Source organism: Octopus bimaculoides, chromosome 11 (genome assembly GCF_046866305.1).
Source record: "Octopus bimaculoides isolate indiv1 chromosome 11, ASM4686630v1, whole genome shotgun sequence".
NCBI classification, from domain to species: Eukaryota; Metazoa; Mollusca; class Cephalopoda; order Octopoda; family Octopodidae; genus Octopus; species Octopus bimaculoides.
This window is the reverse complement of record NC_142938.1, coordinates 17,841,133-17,858,821: the sequence shown is the minus strand read 5'-3', so window position 1 is coordinate 17,858,821 and position 17,689 is coordinate 17,841,133. Positions and strand designations below refer to the sequence as shown.

Below are 17,689 nucleotides of genomic sequence, written 5' to 3'. Positions count from 1 at the left end.
TGCTGTGTTTGTCACTACTGGGTTGTAACAAAGCAGGAGTGGAAGATGGAAGAAATTGTGTGTGTGCAGGCATGTAGGAGCTTGTTATTTAACTCCAGAGTTGGGATTGATTGAGCAGAACTATTATCAAAGGTGTTTCAGCCGTGATCATTTTGGCACACTTTCTTTTCTTAGCCATAGTATACTCCCAACTACACTATTCAACATACATATTTGCACATATATATATGTATATCTACATTCATATACTCACACATACACACATGCATATATATATGATGTTATGATGTAATTTTAGGAAGGTTTGGCTGCTGTTATGATCAGGTAGAATGAGTACATTGATACTTCCTCGTCCGCTCTGGCTCAGAGCGTATCTAAGCAGCTGGCAAAATAACATCCGATAGCAAATTGCTGTCATACTTTGTCGGAAATGATATGATATCTAGAAACCTCCTCATGTGTGATTTTACTCCAGGCAGTACTTTTTAGAGGTCTAGATCATTCCAGCCAGCTACTTGTAAAGAATTCTATTACAGATCTTAGTGAAGGAGATGTTCTTTTTTTAATTAAAAGAAATAAAATGTTTTTATCTTTTATTCTTCTCTTTGAATATATTCTTAATATTTTTGCTATAACTGTTGCTGCTACTGCCACTACTACTACTACTAACACACCTTTAACATGTAACAACACTGTAGTTGCTGTGTATGTACCTATAGGAGATTTGTGTGTATAATATACATGTATGTTTGTATGCGTGTATGTGTGCATGCATATATGTATATCTCTATGTATATATGTATGTATATAAACATATTCACATATATACACCCATATATATGTATAATATGTGTGTGTGTGTGTATATATATATATATATATATATATATATATATATATATATATATATATACATATATATATATGTACACACACACATATATATATAAGTGGTAGTATCAAAAGGTTCTCAGACTAATTATGTTTAATAAAAAAAATAACTTAATTACCTAAGTTTTAACTTCATCTCCTTCAAAATAGTTATCTTGTGCAGCAATACACCGGTCCTGCGACTTTTGGAATCTGGCCTGGAAATCGTTTTCTGTAATTGAGTCGGAGACCTTCTGTGATTCACTCTGAATCTCATCAGCGATGTAAAAACGGCGACCTTTGAACTTCATTTTCATCTTGGAGAAGAGATGGAAGTCCGCTGGTGAATAGGGTGGATGTGGAAGCGATAGCATGTTTTTGGTGAGAAACTCAGGAGTGAGGAGAGCTCAGTGACAGATTGCATTGTCGTTGTAAAGAATCCAATTCTTTGCACTCCACAGATCTGGTCACTTTCACCAAATGTCCTCCCGCAAACGCTTCAAAACATGACAGTAGAATTCTCGATTGATGGTCTGGTACTGGGGGTCAAATTCTTGATGCACATTACCACATTTCCAGGGGTGACACTCGTCGCAGGTCTTCCAGGTTGCTCATCTTCCAGGGATGTTCTTCCACCTTTGAAGTGCTCGTGCCACTTGAAACATTGCATATGACCCATTGCCTCATTGCTGTAAGCTTACCAAAGCATGCTCAATGTCTGTGTAGCAGACTTCAACCCAAGTTTAATGCAAAATTTCATGCTAGCTCTTTGTTCTTGTCTATGACAAAAATCACAGACTACAGCATATATGTGATCACAAAAACACAAATTTCACAACTTGTGAATCAAACACAGTGGTGTCACTCGGCACACACCTCATGAAGATCACTGCTAGCTCTCACTGTACATACAAACATATGCTGCAATCTGTTGGCATGATACAAAACTAGTCTGGGAACTTTTTGACACCACTTTGTGTGTGTGTGTGTGTGTGTGTGTGTATATATATATATATATATATATATATATATATATATATATATATATATATACCCATGCTAGCATGGAAGGTGGACGTTAAACAATGATAATGATATATATGTGTGTATGTATGTTATAGTGTTGCAATTGACCAAGTCAGTTGATTAAAGACTCAGTTGATTGAGGTTAAATAGTTCCTTTACTTTGGTCTTTTGATGTCCAAATTACTCAACTTTCACTCTCCTTTTCTTTACTTCCTCTCTCTTTTCTCTCTCTCTCTCTTTTTTCTCTCTCTCTCTCTCTTTTCTCTCTCTCTCTCTTTTGTCCTCCCTTTCTCAGTCACTGTAGTAAATTGGGCTCTACTCCAGTCTACCACCTTTGATTTCTTTTCTATCAAGCCTAGGATATGACTCTACTCTTGTCTCATATCATATTGGCTCCAGCACTAATATACCTTCTTGCCTACTGTGCTTCATACACACACACACATGCAATATCACCCATTCACCTACCTACTTGCCTCTTACATTCTTATTGTTCTTCTTTCTCTTCCTCTACTCTCTCCTAGTGCATGCTGTCACTCCTTCCAACTTTTCTTTTTCTAGTCTGTTCCAACCAAGACTTTCTTTCATCCTCACTTATTCTCTTTCTAATGCCCCCTGATTCCTTGTTGTCCTTCTCTCCATGATTTTGTTACCCTTCTAATTATCCATATTGTCATCTCACTATTGTTTCCTCAGCTATTTTTGCCTTCACCTTTTTGATTCCATCCTCCTCCCCAATCTGCCACTCTATCCCATCACATACCGCTACAACCCACCTCCAATTGAGAGATCCTCAACCTGGTGACTCGTCTTGCTAGAAACAGCAGCCAACTTCACCTTACCATCTTAAAAAAGAAAACTTTGGATACTGTGGCTCTAGGTATACTATGAAAATAAGCTGGTTGGTCATAAATGGAATGCTTTTAGCCATAGTTCTGCTTGACAAGAGTTGATATGGGGATAAACAACAACAGCAGTGTGTTTCAATCCAGCTTCCCCCACCCTTAATCTACTCATCCTTCTGACTGCCATCATCACTTATCATTCAGCCACCCTAATGCTGGCTGTGAATACTCTACAGATACATCGCCCCCAACTGCCCAAGCGTGTTGTTTTACCAAGTCAAACAGTGGTGTTTTTCTCTTTACTTCTATTCTAGATAAATGTCTGGAAACGCTACAATGATTTCAAACGTCTTCACAAATCTATGTTAGCTCTTCATAAGGCGCTCCACCGCAAAGAAGATTTCCCCGAATTTGCAAAGCCAAAATATTTTGGTAAGAAGCCGTTTTAACCACCTCGTTCTCAAATGAACATCTGTGTGCATGTATGTGAATATATATGGGCGAGTGATTGTGTACTGAACTGAAAAAAAATAATAATTAAAAAAAATGCAAACAAGACTATAAAATTAACTGTTTTGACATCCCTGATGGTGTTTTTTAGCACTTATGTACATCTTTACAAAAGTACCCTTACTGTCAAAACAGGATAGCTATTTAAATGCAGTTTCTTTATTTTATTGATTCCCATCAACATTTCAGATACTTTACAGTAAGTTTTTGACTTTCTGTTAAATTTTGAGTGATTACTGTTTAACATTGCCCTATTTTCCCCCAATAAATGTCACAAAAATATCCTAGTTATGGCAGAATATCAAATGGAATAATTTTGTTTTATTATTGGTACTATATATTAAGTAAAACATATGTGGTAGAAATGTAGAGCGCTGGTTATTTTTTGTTTTGTTTTTCTCATCACACCTGGGACACATTTATCTTTTATTTCTTTGAGGGGTGGGTTTGATAAAGTGTATACCAACAAGTACAGAATCTATTTAATTGGCCTACATTTTCCTCACCAAACTCTCTCAGAGTCTACACATCCGTATTACATTCATACAATCTGATTGAATTATCCTAGAAACTATTGCATTTCTTTGCGCTCTAAGCTTTATTGTTGGTTTGAAAATACTCGTTTAAATTTCTCAGAAAAATGGTTGAAATTATTTAACCCTTTTGTTACCATATTTCTGTTGAAATATACTTACTACCTTTGCTTCACTTAATTTTGAACATGAAGAATTTAGTGAAATAACTTTAGTGTTATTAGACTGGTGTTTGAATTCTATATTAGACATGAAATTTTTATATAAGGTAATTTTAGAACAAGAAGTTTGCATTATAGAACATGAAGTGGCCTTAGGCAGATTGGTATTAAAGGGGTTAATTGAGAAATATCTTATTTTAACTTGCATTGATGTACATAATCCTTTGTGATGCTTAATTGCATTTTTTTCCACATTCTACATTCAAACCCTACAAAGGTCAAGTCTTCTGTTCATTCTTCTGTGAGTGATAGAACAAGAACAAGTAATTTGTCATTAATTTAATCTCATTTCCCTTCTCCCAGAAAACATTTTTGGTTTCATGCTAAAGCTAGGAATCATTATTTTTAATTAACACTTGATTTTGATTTCTGTTAGCATCAGTTAGTTTTTGTTAATTTTATTTTCTCATTCAATGACAACCATGTTGTAGACGAATGCAGGAAAGACTTTTTTCCATGAAAATACAATCCAAATAGTATCACTTAAGTGAGGAAGTAGAATTAGAAAAGATCAAATTTAAGTGATTATACTTGTCACAATACATTTCAGAGATATATATAAGAAATAACGAGCTCTAATGTTTTGGTGTTTTGGGAGAAAATTTTTGTAACCTCATTCTGCTTAGTTCTTTGAGGAATATTCTATGGAAACTAGAAATTGAACACTGCCCTTATAAATCTCTGTCATTTATGAAAAGGTTAATTCTTCAGCCTTTTCTTAGACCTGGTTAAAAAAAAGCACAGCAATCTCACTGATCTTAGATGGCTGCAGTGACATGGCCACAGTACCTTCCTCCAGGTTAAACCATTAAAAAAGATGTTAGTCTTTATGCTTGTATGTGTATGTCCATTCTCTTTTTGTCTTTCTCTCTCTTTCTACCTCACTCCATTCCAACTCTCTCAAGCATTCATTCTTGGTTCTGTTTTGAGTTTAGTAAACCCTGATTTTACAACAGTACTTTTTTTTTTAATAATAGACCTACAGAAATTCAAATTAATGGCAATCTGGGAGCAATGGTTGACACAATTGGTAGAAAATGTAACACAATGCATTTAGTTAACAATCTAATTCAGTCCCTCTATGCTTATAGTTTAAAACTAGCCAGTGTCTGCTTTACCTTTCATCCTTCTACATTTGATTGAAATAAAGTACTGCCCAAGAACTGGGAGAGGGGGAGGTCAATATACTTCACTGTTCTCATTCCCCACAAATTTGTGGCCTTGTGCCTATGTTAAAAATTTGCTGGATCATTAGATTTTCTGACAAAATGCTTTGCAGAATTTAGTTACAACTCTTTACATGCTGAGTTTAAACCTTGTCATGGGGTTGATATATTCAACTGAACCTTTCCCAAGAGATTTATGACATGTCCCATTTTTAGAAATCATTTGTGTAATACTCTTTGTTGTCTGTCCTCATCCACCATTGACTCTTTGTTTTATCTCCCAGTGAGGCAACGAGGGGTGGGGGTCATTTGATATGGCTGCTTATCTTCGTTAAGTGGTGTATTAAGTTTCTTTATCTCAGTGATTGCCAGTTTATTCTCTTTTATCATTAATTATCATTTATTAATTTTTTATTTCTCCTTCAATATCCTTTCCATATAATCTTGCAAACTGCTTGCCCTATCACTCTCTTCTGCTCAGCTCGTGTCTTGCGGGACCACCCAGGTACCAGATTGCTATCATCTATCTCCTGCAGTTACTACTGATAATTTTCTCTTTCCCTCTCCCCTTGCAGATCCTTCTATAAGAACTTGTTCTGTCTCCTCACTTCTCATAGCAATCCCTTCATCCCTTAACATGAAGCTGACTCCCCACCTCCCCCAGAGTCTGTAGTCCTGCAAACCGCATGACAACCTCAATAGTGAAGCTGACATGAAAATAGCACTCAGTCCATGCCATTATGTCTTAGGTATTAGAAAGGGCATTCAGCCACGGAAACCATGCAAAAGCAGCCATATGAACACGATGCAGTCCTATCAAACCATCCAACCCATGCTGGTATAAAACATGTATATTAAATTATGATGATGATGATAGTTCACATTTTCTCTCAATCTTTTTATGATTTTAACCCTTTTGTTACTATATTTCTGTTGAAGTACACTGCCTTTGTTTCAATTAATTTGGAAATAATGAAAAATTTAGTGAAATATTTTTGTAGTTAGTTATTAAACTAGTGTTTAATAGGTAAAGGGGCTTCAAAAGAGGTCTCAGGGAGTAGCGTCCCTGCCTTCCTGAGCTAGTTTCCCACCACATTTCTTAAAAATCATGGTAGAGGCTTTGATCTCGGGATCACTCATGTCTAGAAACTGAGGTTGGGGGTAAGCAATGGCATACTTCCCGTAGAAAATATAGCTTTAAAAAAAGCTTCATGATAGCAAAGGAGAATGGGCTCTAGCCAGCCCAAAGTGTGGGGTGGGTTGCAATTGAGATAATCATTTCACCAGTTTTTTTTTCTTTCTGTGTTTGTAATCCTGCAGATGCTAGATAGATAGCATCAAATAAACAACTAGAGAAACAAATAATTCTGCTCAATATCTTGCTTGTAATTGGTACTAGGAGAATAGTTCCACTAGACAATAGTAAGAACAAGATTCAGTCACTGGAAAAATACTTGTATTGTAAAAATAAACACAAAGGTGAGACTAGGCAAGAGTCTACTGAGGAAAGGACAAAATAAGCATTTTATATGTTCACTTGAATAAGTTTTGATAGCTATCAGTTGATTGTATATGGATTAGTTCAATTATGTTAAACATGGGCTGGTTCATGTCGGCAATGGGGAAAAGACAACACATCTATCTTTAGCTGGTTCTTAGTAATTGCTATTATAGTTATTGTAATCAATGGTAAATTGGCAGAACATTATAGTGCCAGATAAAATTATTTGCTCCATTTTAATTACAACCCTTTACATTCTGAGTTCAAATTCCACTAAGATCAACTTTTCTATAATCTTTCCAAGGACATATGAGGTTTGATATAATCCACTATATTCCCCACCTCCTTTCTCCTTGAAATTTTGTGACCTTGTGCCTATGTTAGAAACCAATATTATTATTATTGAATATGTATTAAGGTTGGTAACTGGTAGATTCAGCAGTTAAAATCCTGATAGCTCCCTAGTTTTCCTGTCATCTGTCTGAGAGTTGTGGTGGGGGATTGAGTGAATAAATACCAGTAAAATACTGGAATTGATGTAATTAGCTGTTCCCTTCTGCTGAAATTTGTAGCCTGATGCCAATGCAAGGAAAAAAAAAAGCAATCATTCAAATTGACAAAGTGCAGTGGATTGGTAGAATCCATATATGTTTGTGTAACTTCATTTTGAGTTAAATCCTATAAGGAGTTAATTAATTTCTATCATGTTATAATTGGTTATATTCAAATGTACCTCTGTGTTGAATGTAGAAATTTAAATGGTGGTGTAACAAAATCATTAAACTTCTTTATAATGGAAAAATGCTTTTTGGGATTTGTTCTAGTTCTTTATGTTGTGAGTTCAAATCCTGCCAAACTCAACTTTCCTTTCAGGGTAGATAAAATAAAGTGCCAGTTATGTACTGAGGTAGATAATATTAACTCCTCAAAAATATTGGCCTTGTGCTTTAATCAGAAGCCATTGTTATTATTATTAATATTAACATGGTGAGCTGACAGAATTGTTAGCACATCAGACAAAATGTTTAGCATTCTGATTTTATGTTCTGAGTTCAAATTCTGCCAAAACTGATTTTGCCTTTCATCCTTTCGGGGTTGATGAAATAAGTACCAGTTGAGCACTGTGTAATCGACTAGCCCCCTCCCGCAAAATTTCATGCTTTGTGCCTATAGAAGAAAAGATTATTATGTCTTTAACTTGTGGGTTGTGCTATATCTTCCTGAAGTGTATGCTGCATTGTCTATGGAGTATGTTGAATTGTTTGTGCATTATTACATCTGTTCGCTTTGGTATCTTATTTGTTTTGTCATTTCTGCCAATTATTTTAGTGTTTTGTCTGTATAGAGTGTATGCAATATTGGTTGCATTAATTTGTTGGGTGTTGGTTGTGTTTCATATGTGATTGAGATTATTTGTTTTTGTGTCAAACTAAATTGCTGGCCTTGTGCCTAAATCAGAAACCATTATTATTATTATTATTATTATTATTATTAAGGTGGCAGAAACTGGCAGAATTATTAGCATATCGAACAAAATGCTTAATGACGTTTCTTCCAGTTCTTTACATTCTGAGTTCAAATTCCACTGTGGTTGCCTTTCATCTTATCAGGGTCGATAAATAAGTACCAGCCAAGTACCCCCTCCCCTCAAAAACTCTGGCCCTGTACCAAAATTTGAAACCACTATTATTTTTAAGGCAGTAAGACTGACAGAATCATTAGTGTATCTGACAAAAGTACTTAGTGGCATTTCTTCCAGCTTTGTAGGTTCTGAGATCAAATTCTGCCGAGGTCAACTATACCTTTCATCCTTTTAAGGTGATTATGTAGGCTGTGTGCAGTATGGGTTGTGTTCCATATGCGCTATGCGATTGATGTCTTTCAGCATCAGGCATTGATTATATAGTGTGTGCTCTCTGTGGGTTGTGCTATATCAATAGCTAGCAATGTGTAGAATGTGAGGTAAGTCATTGATGTCATATTGTAGGTTTGTGTGCTTTTATTGGATAGTGATTGTAGGGTGTGTGTTGCATGCAGAAGGTGTGGTGTTTAAATTGCATAAGATGTGAGCTATGTCTCGCCAAGCTATTTTGGAATGCTTGTAAAGTCATGGGCCCTGCTATGGTTTTTTATGTTATTGTTCATATTTTTTTATCATCATGTTATAATTACCATTATTCACGCTTTTAGTTTCGTATTGCATGTTATTTCTGTTTCAAGTTCTTTTTGGTAGAAGAGATCAAGATGTCTTTCAACATACAAAATATTTCTGTTTCAGTACTTCTCTTTACTCTTTTACTTGTTTCAGTCATTTTACTGTGGCCATGCTGGAGCACCACCTTTAGTCAAGCAAATCGACCCCAGGACTTATTCTTTGTAAGCCTAGTACTTATCCTATCGGTCTCTTTTGCCGAACCGCTAAGTTACGGGGACGTAAACACACCAGCATCAGTTGTCAAGCGATGTTGGGGGGGACAAACGCAAACACACACACACACACACACACACATATATATACATATATACGACGGGCTTCTTTCAGTTTCTGTCTACCAAATCCACTCACAAGGCTTTGGTCGGCCTGAGGCTATAGTAGAAGACACTTGCCCAAGGTGCCATGCAGTGGAACTGAACCCAGAACCATGTGGTTCGTAAGCAAGCTACTTACCACATAGCCACTCCTATGCCGCTTCATAATTATATCTGAATGATTTGCCTTGATCTCCTTCCCAGTTTGGATAGATATGTTCCAGATGACTGGGGCCAGCTCATTGTCATGTACTGTGTTTTAGTAAACATTTTTACCAATTCTTTTTTATTTTTACTTTGAAGTATCTGTGTATTGCCCAGTGGACATAACTGCCTAATTGAGGTGTCTATAGTTATACTCAAACTTTGCAATAACTTGGCAACCAGAAGTGATGTAATGTCTCATTGTACTGATCGCATAGTCTTCACTTGATGTTAGCATCTTTTTCAGTCATCATCAAATGTCTTTTCCATGCTTTCATTGGTCAGATGAAATTTGTTGAGTTAGATTTTCTATGGCTGGATGCTCTTCCTGCTGCCAACCCTCATCTGTTTCCATGCAAGGCAATATTTCCTCATGGCCAGACATGTTTTTTCACCAAAAAAAAATTGGAAACGAACAACATTGCATGTGTGACAGTGAGACTTTGCTGACAATCATTACATGATGTCAAAATATATATGCATGGGCTTCTGCCAGTTTTAGCCTCCAAATCCATTCTCAAGTCATTGGTTGGTCTGGGGCTATAGTAGAAGACACTTGCCACAAAGTGGGATTGAATCTGACACCACATAGTTGGGAAGCATGTCTGTGCTTCATTTGATTTTAGTAATTATTTGTGGCTAGGCATTGGTTTTGTACGGCTAGAATTAGATGTTTTTGCTTTTAGTCTAGAGCATTTGAACTTTCGCTCTGGCTTCCTTGCTGTTGAATCTTGAGGATAAGAGGCCATAGAATGGTTTCTACACCATTTTTTCTTCAATATGCTTTGAAATTCTATCTTAATTTTATCCCCCCCCCCTCTTTTCTATTGTTTTGATCTAAACCTTTTTCTTCAATGTAATAAGTTCCTAGTTTGAAATTTATTGTTTCCTTATATATTAAAGAAGTTTTTGGGGGTTCTTTTTCATATTTGCTTATGGCAATAATCAGTTTCCCTTTGTTAGCCTCCAAGTATTTTTTCTAGTTTCGCTGTTGTTACTTTGTAGTAGTTTTCTGAGTGGTGCAAAGGTGTCATCTGCCAGGAGTAGGGAATCATTAACAAATAGTAAATGCAGCAATACACTTCAGTGTGTTCCCCCATACTACTACTACTACTTCTTCTGTATGCAGGGTATAGTCTACCTATATGGTGTCTTTAGAATGCTGTTAGTTTTTTTCCATTTCTACTCTAAGCTCATCAATTAACTTTTAGTTTATTATGTTGAAGCTCTATTTATAGCTGGCAAGGCTAGTGTATTTATACTTAATATCTTAATTCTTGTATTGAGTTCAGATTTAATATTTAGTATGGCTTTTTTGTAATACTCTAATTTTCTCCTTCATTTCTCTATTTAATATCTTATTAGTTTCATTTACTTCTAAGTGTGTGTGTGTATATATATATATATATATATATATATATATATAGTTCTCTTATAATTCTCTGATGTCAGTGTCTGGACGTAATGTAATGTTCTTAGCTTTAGTTAGTTTGCTTTTAGCTTTTGTTACAGCTTTGGTACAGTTGTCTAATCCCATTTAAAAAACAGAAAAATTGAGATTGATAGAATCCATATATGTGTTGCAGCACTTTACATTTTGGGTTTAAATCACACTCAACATTTTAAAGTCTTGGCTGAGTTTATGAATGGATTCTAGTAGTTTTTCCAGTTGTGCATTCACCCATATAAATATCACCATCATAATCATCATCATCATCGTTGTTGTTGTTGTTGTTATCAATAAGGTGGCAGAATCGTTAGCATGCCAGACAAAATACTTAGCAGCATTTCGTCCGTCTTTATGTTCTGAGTTTAAATTCTGCTGGGGTCGACTTTGCCTTTCATTTTTTTGGGGTTGATGAAATAAGTAACAGTCAAGCAATGGGGGTCGATATAATCAACTTGCCCCTTCCCCAAAATTACTGGCTTTGTGCCAAAATTTGAAACCATTATTATTATTATTATTATTATTATTAACCTAATTTACATCTAATAATATATACTTTATTCATACTCTTTTCTCATCTGTTCCAGGAAGATTTACAGAATCTGTGATTGAAGAAAGGCGGAAAAGTGCACTTGAGTTATTGAACTTCATAGGATGTCAGTCCCACCTACACAGAACGAAAACATTCCAACAGTTTTTAGAGGTAGTTTTATTTAAAGCTTTATATTTAACTCTTTCAATACCAACCTGCCTGAATCCACTCCCTGCTGATTCTATGATATATATATTCCCTCCCTTTTTTTTTAAAGTCATCTAAATTAAAAATTTCCATCATACTTTCATATTAACTCATATTCCAAACACTTGCTTAATAATGACACGGTTATTTTAATAAATTTTTCAATATTTTCAAAATTAAACAAAACAAAGGCAGTATATTTCAACATAAATATGATAACAAAAGAGTTAATGCCCTCAAGTTTGTTTGTAGGTTTTTCATATGAAGTATAGACACAGGCATGGTTGTGTGGTTGAGAAGATTGCTTCCCAACCACATGGTTTCGGGTTCAGTCCCACCACTTGGCACTTTGGGCAAGTGTTTTCTACTATATATAGCCATATAATTTACATATATATATGTATATATATATGTGTGTGTGTGTGTATGTATACATATATATGAGTTTTATTTTTACTTTTTTATCTGTTGACAGAAGAATGAATATTACATAAATGAATTGAATGATTACCAGAATCAAACAGTGAATTCAAAATCTAACAGAAAATTAATAATCTCTACTGAAACATCAAGCTTTGAGTCAGATTCTGAACTATCTATTGACCTGCAAACATCAGACTCAAACAAATCTTCTGAACTAATTCCTTCCATTCCAACCAATGATACTCAGCCAGTACAAAACCACAAGGACGACGAACCCAGCAAGTAATTGTTCTATTATATATCATTGGTTTCTACAATTTTTTCTTTCTATTTTAAATACCTTTTTATACATATAGTCATTTCAGACTGTATATATACATTTCAACTTTATGGTAATCTTTGTATTTCTATTGTTTGTTTTCTTTTCATTATCATCATTTTGCATTCATTTTTTCCATGCTGGTAAAATGTCTGATATCTTGACATTTTTCATGGTACTGTTCTATCTGACATACACTGCAACAAAGAAAATTACCACCAGTTTTTGTCAAGGTTGTCATACTTTTTACCTTGGATTTTATGGTTGGATGCCCTTTCCGTCGTCAATCACTTTACAACACATACCCGGTGCATTTTATCATATCACTGAAACTAGAGAGCTTGTTTGTGACAAGACTTAAGGGTCCTCTCCGTCCTGTAGAAAATATCCAAGTTACAACTGAATCAGCATCATTGTTTTAGTGACTGGTTTTCCATGCTTGGTCAGACAAGAGTTTGCTGAAGAAGAGCTTTCTATGCCCAGATGCCTTTCTTGTCACCAGCCTGTTGTACAAAAAACAACCTGGGCATTGCATTTGTAATGGCCTGAAAGTAAATGACACCATTTGTGAAGCTGTTGTTTGCAACCATCTGACAAAACATCTTGTCAAGAGAAATATGAAAACATTTACACACACAAGCTGAGGTGTGACTGTGGATAAGAAGCTTGGTTCCCAACTATGTGATCTTGAGGTCAGTTCCTAGACATGATTGTCCTAGCATTCATTAACCTGGAAAACACCTTTAACAGGATTCCAATGTTTCCCTTGGATAACATTGGTGGAGAGAGGATGCTGGTTTGCATGGGTGACTGCTGGTCGTCCATAAACAACCTTGCCCAGACTTGTACCTCGGTGTGGGTGGGGTGGGGTGGGGTGGGGGTAACTTTCTAGGTGCAATCTCATGGTCATTCATGATCGAAGGGGGTCTTTATCTTGTTTGACAGCCTGATTTGATTGTTAAAGGGTTTAAACTTGTCTAACACCATAGTGATGGATGAAGAATTGAATTGGTGCAAATTCTATTTTGTTTTCTCAGCATCAAAGTGGGATGGGTATGGAATTTTTACATTTCTAAAAATTTTTGGTAGAGGTCTGCATTAACCTTTTAGCATTCAGATTATTCTGTCAAATGTAATGCTTTTTTATTCCCATTGTTTTGAATTAATCATATATTGTCTCATAGCTTAGAGATTTTGATGATGTGATAGTTTATTTTTAGAATGATATAGGGCAAAAAGCTGGATTTGGCTAGTTTTAACATAAAACAAGTAGAACATTCAGGCCGGATGTGGCCAGTTTAAATGCTAAAGGGTTAAAGTATTGTCTTTTTACATTAGTAATGTTTTTATGCACCAATAATGTTTTAATAGAAATAAAATGAAACCAATAAAATCACTAAATAAATTAACTTCTTGAAATCCTGTATTTTTTGGTATTTTTCTCTATTTCCAATTGCAGTGTTGCACTAAAGGAACCAAACAGTAGTGCTGAAATTTGTAATGGCGTATGGAGTTATCCGAAAGCTCCAGATAACATCAGCATTAATTCAATGGAGGATGAAGAATTGGAAGAGTTTGATGGTGATGTTGCTGCAGTGCTCGGCACGACCTTACCGGATGCCGACATTTCTTTCTTTGACCCTCTACAAACTTCCACAACACACAATGCTGACAAGCTGCAAACCAGCAACAGTTGGTTGCTATCTGCATTGTCGACATGTGCTGACATAGACTCTGCTAGCTCCAAGAACACACCAGCGCCTTCCAAACAACAAAGTAACCAAGAGACATCAGCGTTTGGTGGCGACCACTCCAAAATCCTCGATACACAACCTGACGAAATTCCTGCATTGACATGCAATCCCTTGGAGCCCTCAAAAGCCCTTGCACATGCTGCCACTGCTGTTGAGAGCCCGAGAAAAACGACACATGGCAAGAACAGTGCCAACGTCGACATTTCGGACTTTGATCCTCTGGGAACGAGGAGCAGCTGCAATGCTAAAGTGCGTTGCGGCAAGGGTGACTTCGATGTCGCTCTCAGCTTGTCGCTCGGCTCGGATATGAATTCTGCCAAGAGAAAAATGCCATCATCACTGCCTTCTTCTAATTTTCTCAAACTTCCATCAAATCTGAGCCAGCTGCAACAGCAGCTCAGTGCAGCTTCGCAGTCGAATGACATGTCTCTGAAAGTGGGCGGTAAAGAGGATTACATCTATGTTGCTGCCAACCAAATATGCCAGGCCCAAGAATGTGAAGCAAGTGGAAACTATGAAATGTCCTTTGCCTTTTATAGAAATGGAGTTGGAATCTTACTTCAAGGTGTTCAAGGTAGATACGGCCAGATTCTTCTCTAGTTGTGTGTATGTACGTGTGTGTGTGTGTGTGTATAAACAAGCAGAGAGTATGTTGCACTACATAGATATTCCAAGGGTTAAACAGAAAGAACACAACAAAGAGAAAAATTAGATGAAAACACAGCAAACAGAAAACTAGATGGAAACAAAAGACAAAAATGGATGTGTTTTTGTCTAATTTTCTGTTTGCTGTGTTTTCATCTAATTTTTCTCATTGTTGTGTTCTTTCTGTTCAACCCTTGGAATATATATTCTTTTATTCTTTTGCTTATTTCAATCATTTGACCACGGCCATACTGGAGCACTGCCCTAAAGGGTTTCTAGTTGAAGAAATTGACCCCAGGACTTTGTAAGACTAGTACTTATTCTATCAGTCACTTTTGCTGAATTGCTAAGTTACAGAGACGTAAACACACCAACATCAGTTGTCAGTCGATGGTGGGGTCAATCACACACACACATGTATATAGTCACTACAAGGATATATAAACCTATTGTGGGGATTGTTTCATCCAAGTTACACTGGGTTGCTATAATATATTTTTGAAATATAAAAATAGGTATATTATAGATATCGAATATTATTAAGTAAGAAAATTGAGAGATTCAATGGATATAAATTAATTTGTTAACATTTTTAGTAAGGCCTACAATTGTTTCAATTCACACTCAATAAAAATTACAAACATATAGAATAAAATAAGTTTGCATTTTGAATATTTACAGTAAGATATCTCAGGACCAATGGACATTAAAGAAACTACATGTTGATGAATTGAGATTTCCTAACAGACTGTTGATCAGTCTCAATTGATCAGCATGTAGTTTTCTTAATGTCCATTTGCCTGGAAGATATTTTACTTTAAATATTCAAAATGCAAACTTATTTTATTCTATATGTTTGTAATTTGTATTGAGTGTGAATTGAAACAATTGTAGGCCTTATTAAAGATGTTAATAAATTAATTTATATCCATTGAATCTCCATTTTCTTACTTACTTAATTATTTATATATATATATATATATATATATATATATATATATATATGTTATAAGGTCCAAGGGTTTGAGTGTAGAAAGTTTGTAAGCTTCAAGCAGTTCATGATAGGTATAAAAAACAACATTCAAGAACAATAATGATTTATTGGTGTTGAAGTTTGGAGGTTTTCCCCATACCGAAGTTCGATAAGCTGAAAGAAATTTTTTTATAGCTCATAGTTAGCAACTTCAGTTGCTATGAATGTGAATAAAAATCCATATTGAGGGAGTGGAGCAAGTAAAATCCAGTATTTTTACTCTGTTCTTCCAGCTTCGTCACTCATTTCAAATTACATCATCGGCAAATTAACTTGGGATTCCTTAATGACAATGTAACAATTATTTAATTAAGGGAGCTTTGGCCTGTTGAGTAGCTAGCTGAGCACCCCTCTTTGAGTAATTATTACATCAGAGGATTTGCTAGCTAGGAAACATATGTAGCCTGGATTTTACCTACTCCACTCCCACAATTGGGATGTGTGTGTGTGTGTATGTGTAGTATGGTGTAATATATGTTCATCTGCATATAAGTGTTTATTATTTTGTAGTAGAGGCAATATGATCAACTGGTTAAGAAGTTTGCTTCTCAATCATGAGGTCCAGGTTTCAATTCCACTGCATGGCACCATAGGCGAGTGTCTTTTATTTTATCCTTGAGTTAACTCATATTTTGTGGGAGAAATTGAGCAGACATACTGTGTTAAAGCCCATCAGATGGATTGTACCTATTCAATGTGGTTAGCCATAATCTGGATCATATCAGAGTACTTCTAAGGTACCTGACCGGATTCAAAATCCCTGTTCCTTTACGATGTATATATATATATATATATGCATTCTGTTTCTGTAGGAGATTCCAATAAAACACGCCGAGAAGCTGTTCGTCGGAAGACAGCACAGTACCTAATGAAAGCTGAAGATTTGTATAATCGACATTTAGCCAAAGATGTAAATGATGAGAGGCGATGGGCCGTAAGTTTTTTTATTATTATTTATTTATTTCACCATTGATTCCCTACTGTGTTGTTTGGTATCAGGTCAACCCTGATTAAGCAGAGCTGAAATGAACAAGCTTGACTTGAAATTTTTGAAATTCATACACAGTTTATTGCAAAGCGTGGAGAAATTAAGCCACTTAAACTGATTGGTCTTTTTGGATTGTTTCTTAAAACTGAGTTAACTAATTTGCTTTGTTCTAGAATGAAACTTTAGCAATGGTTATACCTTAAGTTTTTTGGTGTCAAACTTGTAATCTTTTGTTTGTTTATATTTAACTGTATCATTTTGCCAGAAGAAAACAGCTTGTAAATTAAATAACGGTTGCTATATTGCTAAATGAAGGAATAGTCTAAGTTAAACAATAGTTTATATATCATTACATGTGGGAACAGTTTGTAAGTTTCTATATCACCACATGTGGCGTGTAAGAGTATTTGACAGTTGTTTGAACTTATCCATTTGTTCTAAATGCTACACGCATTTTAAAACACTTGGTGAATTGAAATGTATTTATTTTAAATACATATACAGGTCTATACTGTAAACCCTCATAGATTTAACAAATTAACAAACTGAATAAGAATACTGTATTGCATATATTGTCATGACAAAATGCTCTTTAATGACATTGTCAAGTAAAAATTACAGTCTTTATTATTGTTTAATAAATTTATATTGTACATTATTGTTTATTGTTTTAAATATCTTTTTTTTTACATTAAAAGCTATGAAACAAATGCTCACCTCCTAAGTTAGTTTTGATTTAATGGGTGCACATTCTCTTTAAAATGAGTGTTCAAATGTGTGTGTATTATTTTGCCTAATATAGTCATTTGGCTAGAAAGATCTTAAAGTAACTTTAGCAAAGACTAAAGTTTTATCCATCCATCATCTTCTGGAGGGTCATGTAGGCAAAGTCCTCAGGCACCTCCTTCATTGGATCCTATCAGAAACAATCATCAT

General features: G+C 35.3%; 1 protein-coding gene across 4 annotated transcripts in view; it reads left to right on the top strand.

Moving 5' to 3' along the window:
* The window catches only part of LOC106867465 (inactive ribosomal protein S6 kinase delta-1), a 58,995-nt gene that overhangs the window by 29,152 nt on the left and 12,154 nt on the right, over positions 1 to 17,689 (top strand). For 2 of the 4 annotated variants that reach the window (XM_014912346.3, XM_014912345.3), the window contains 5 exons: positions 3,056 to 3,173; positions 11,440 to 11,555; positions 12,067 to 12,296; positions 13,793 to 14,661; positions 16,578 to 16,699. In XM_014912346.3, the coding sequence (XP_014767832.2) occupies positions 3,104 to 3,173; positions 11,440 to 11,555; positions 12,067 to 12,296; positions 13,793 to 14,661; positions 16,578 to 16,699 (1,407 nt within the window). In that variant the 5' untranslated portion in view covers positions 3,056 to 3,103. The remainder of the gene's footprint in view (positions 1 to 3,055; positions 3,174 to 11,439; positions 11,556 to 12,066; positions 12,297 to 13,792; positions 14,662 to 16,577; positions 16,700 to 17,689) is intronic. The other 2 variants (XM_089359583.1, XM_089359582.1) reach the window with 1 other exon arrangement.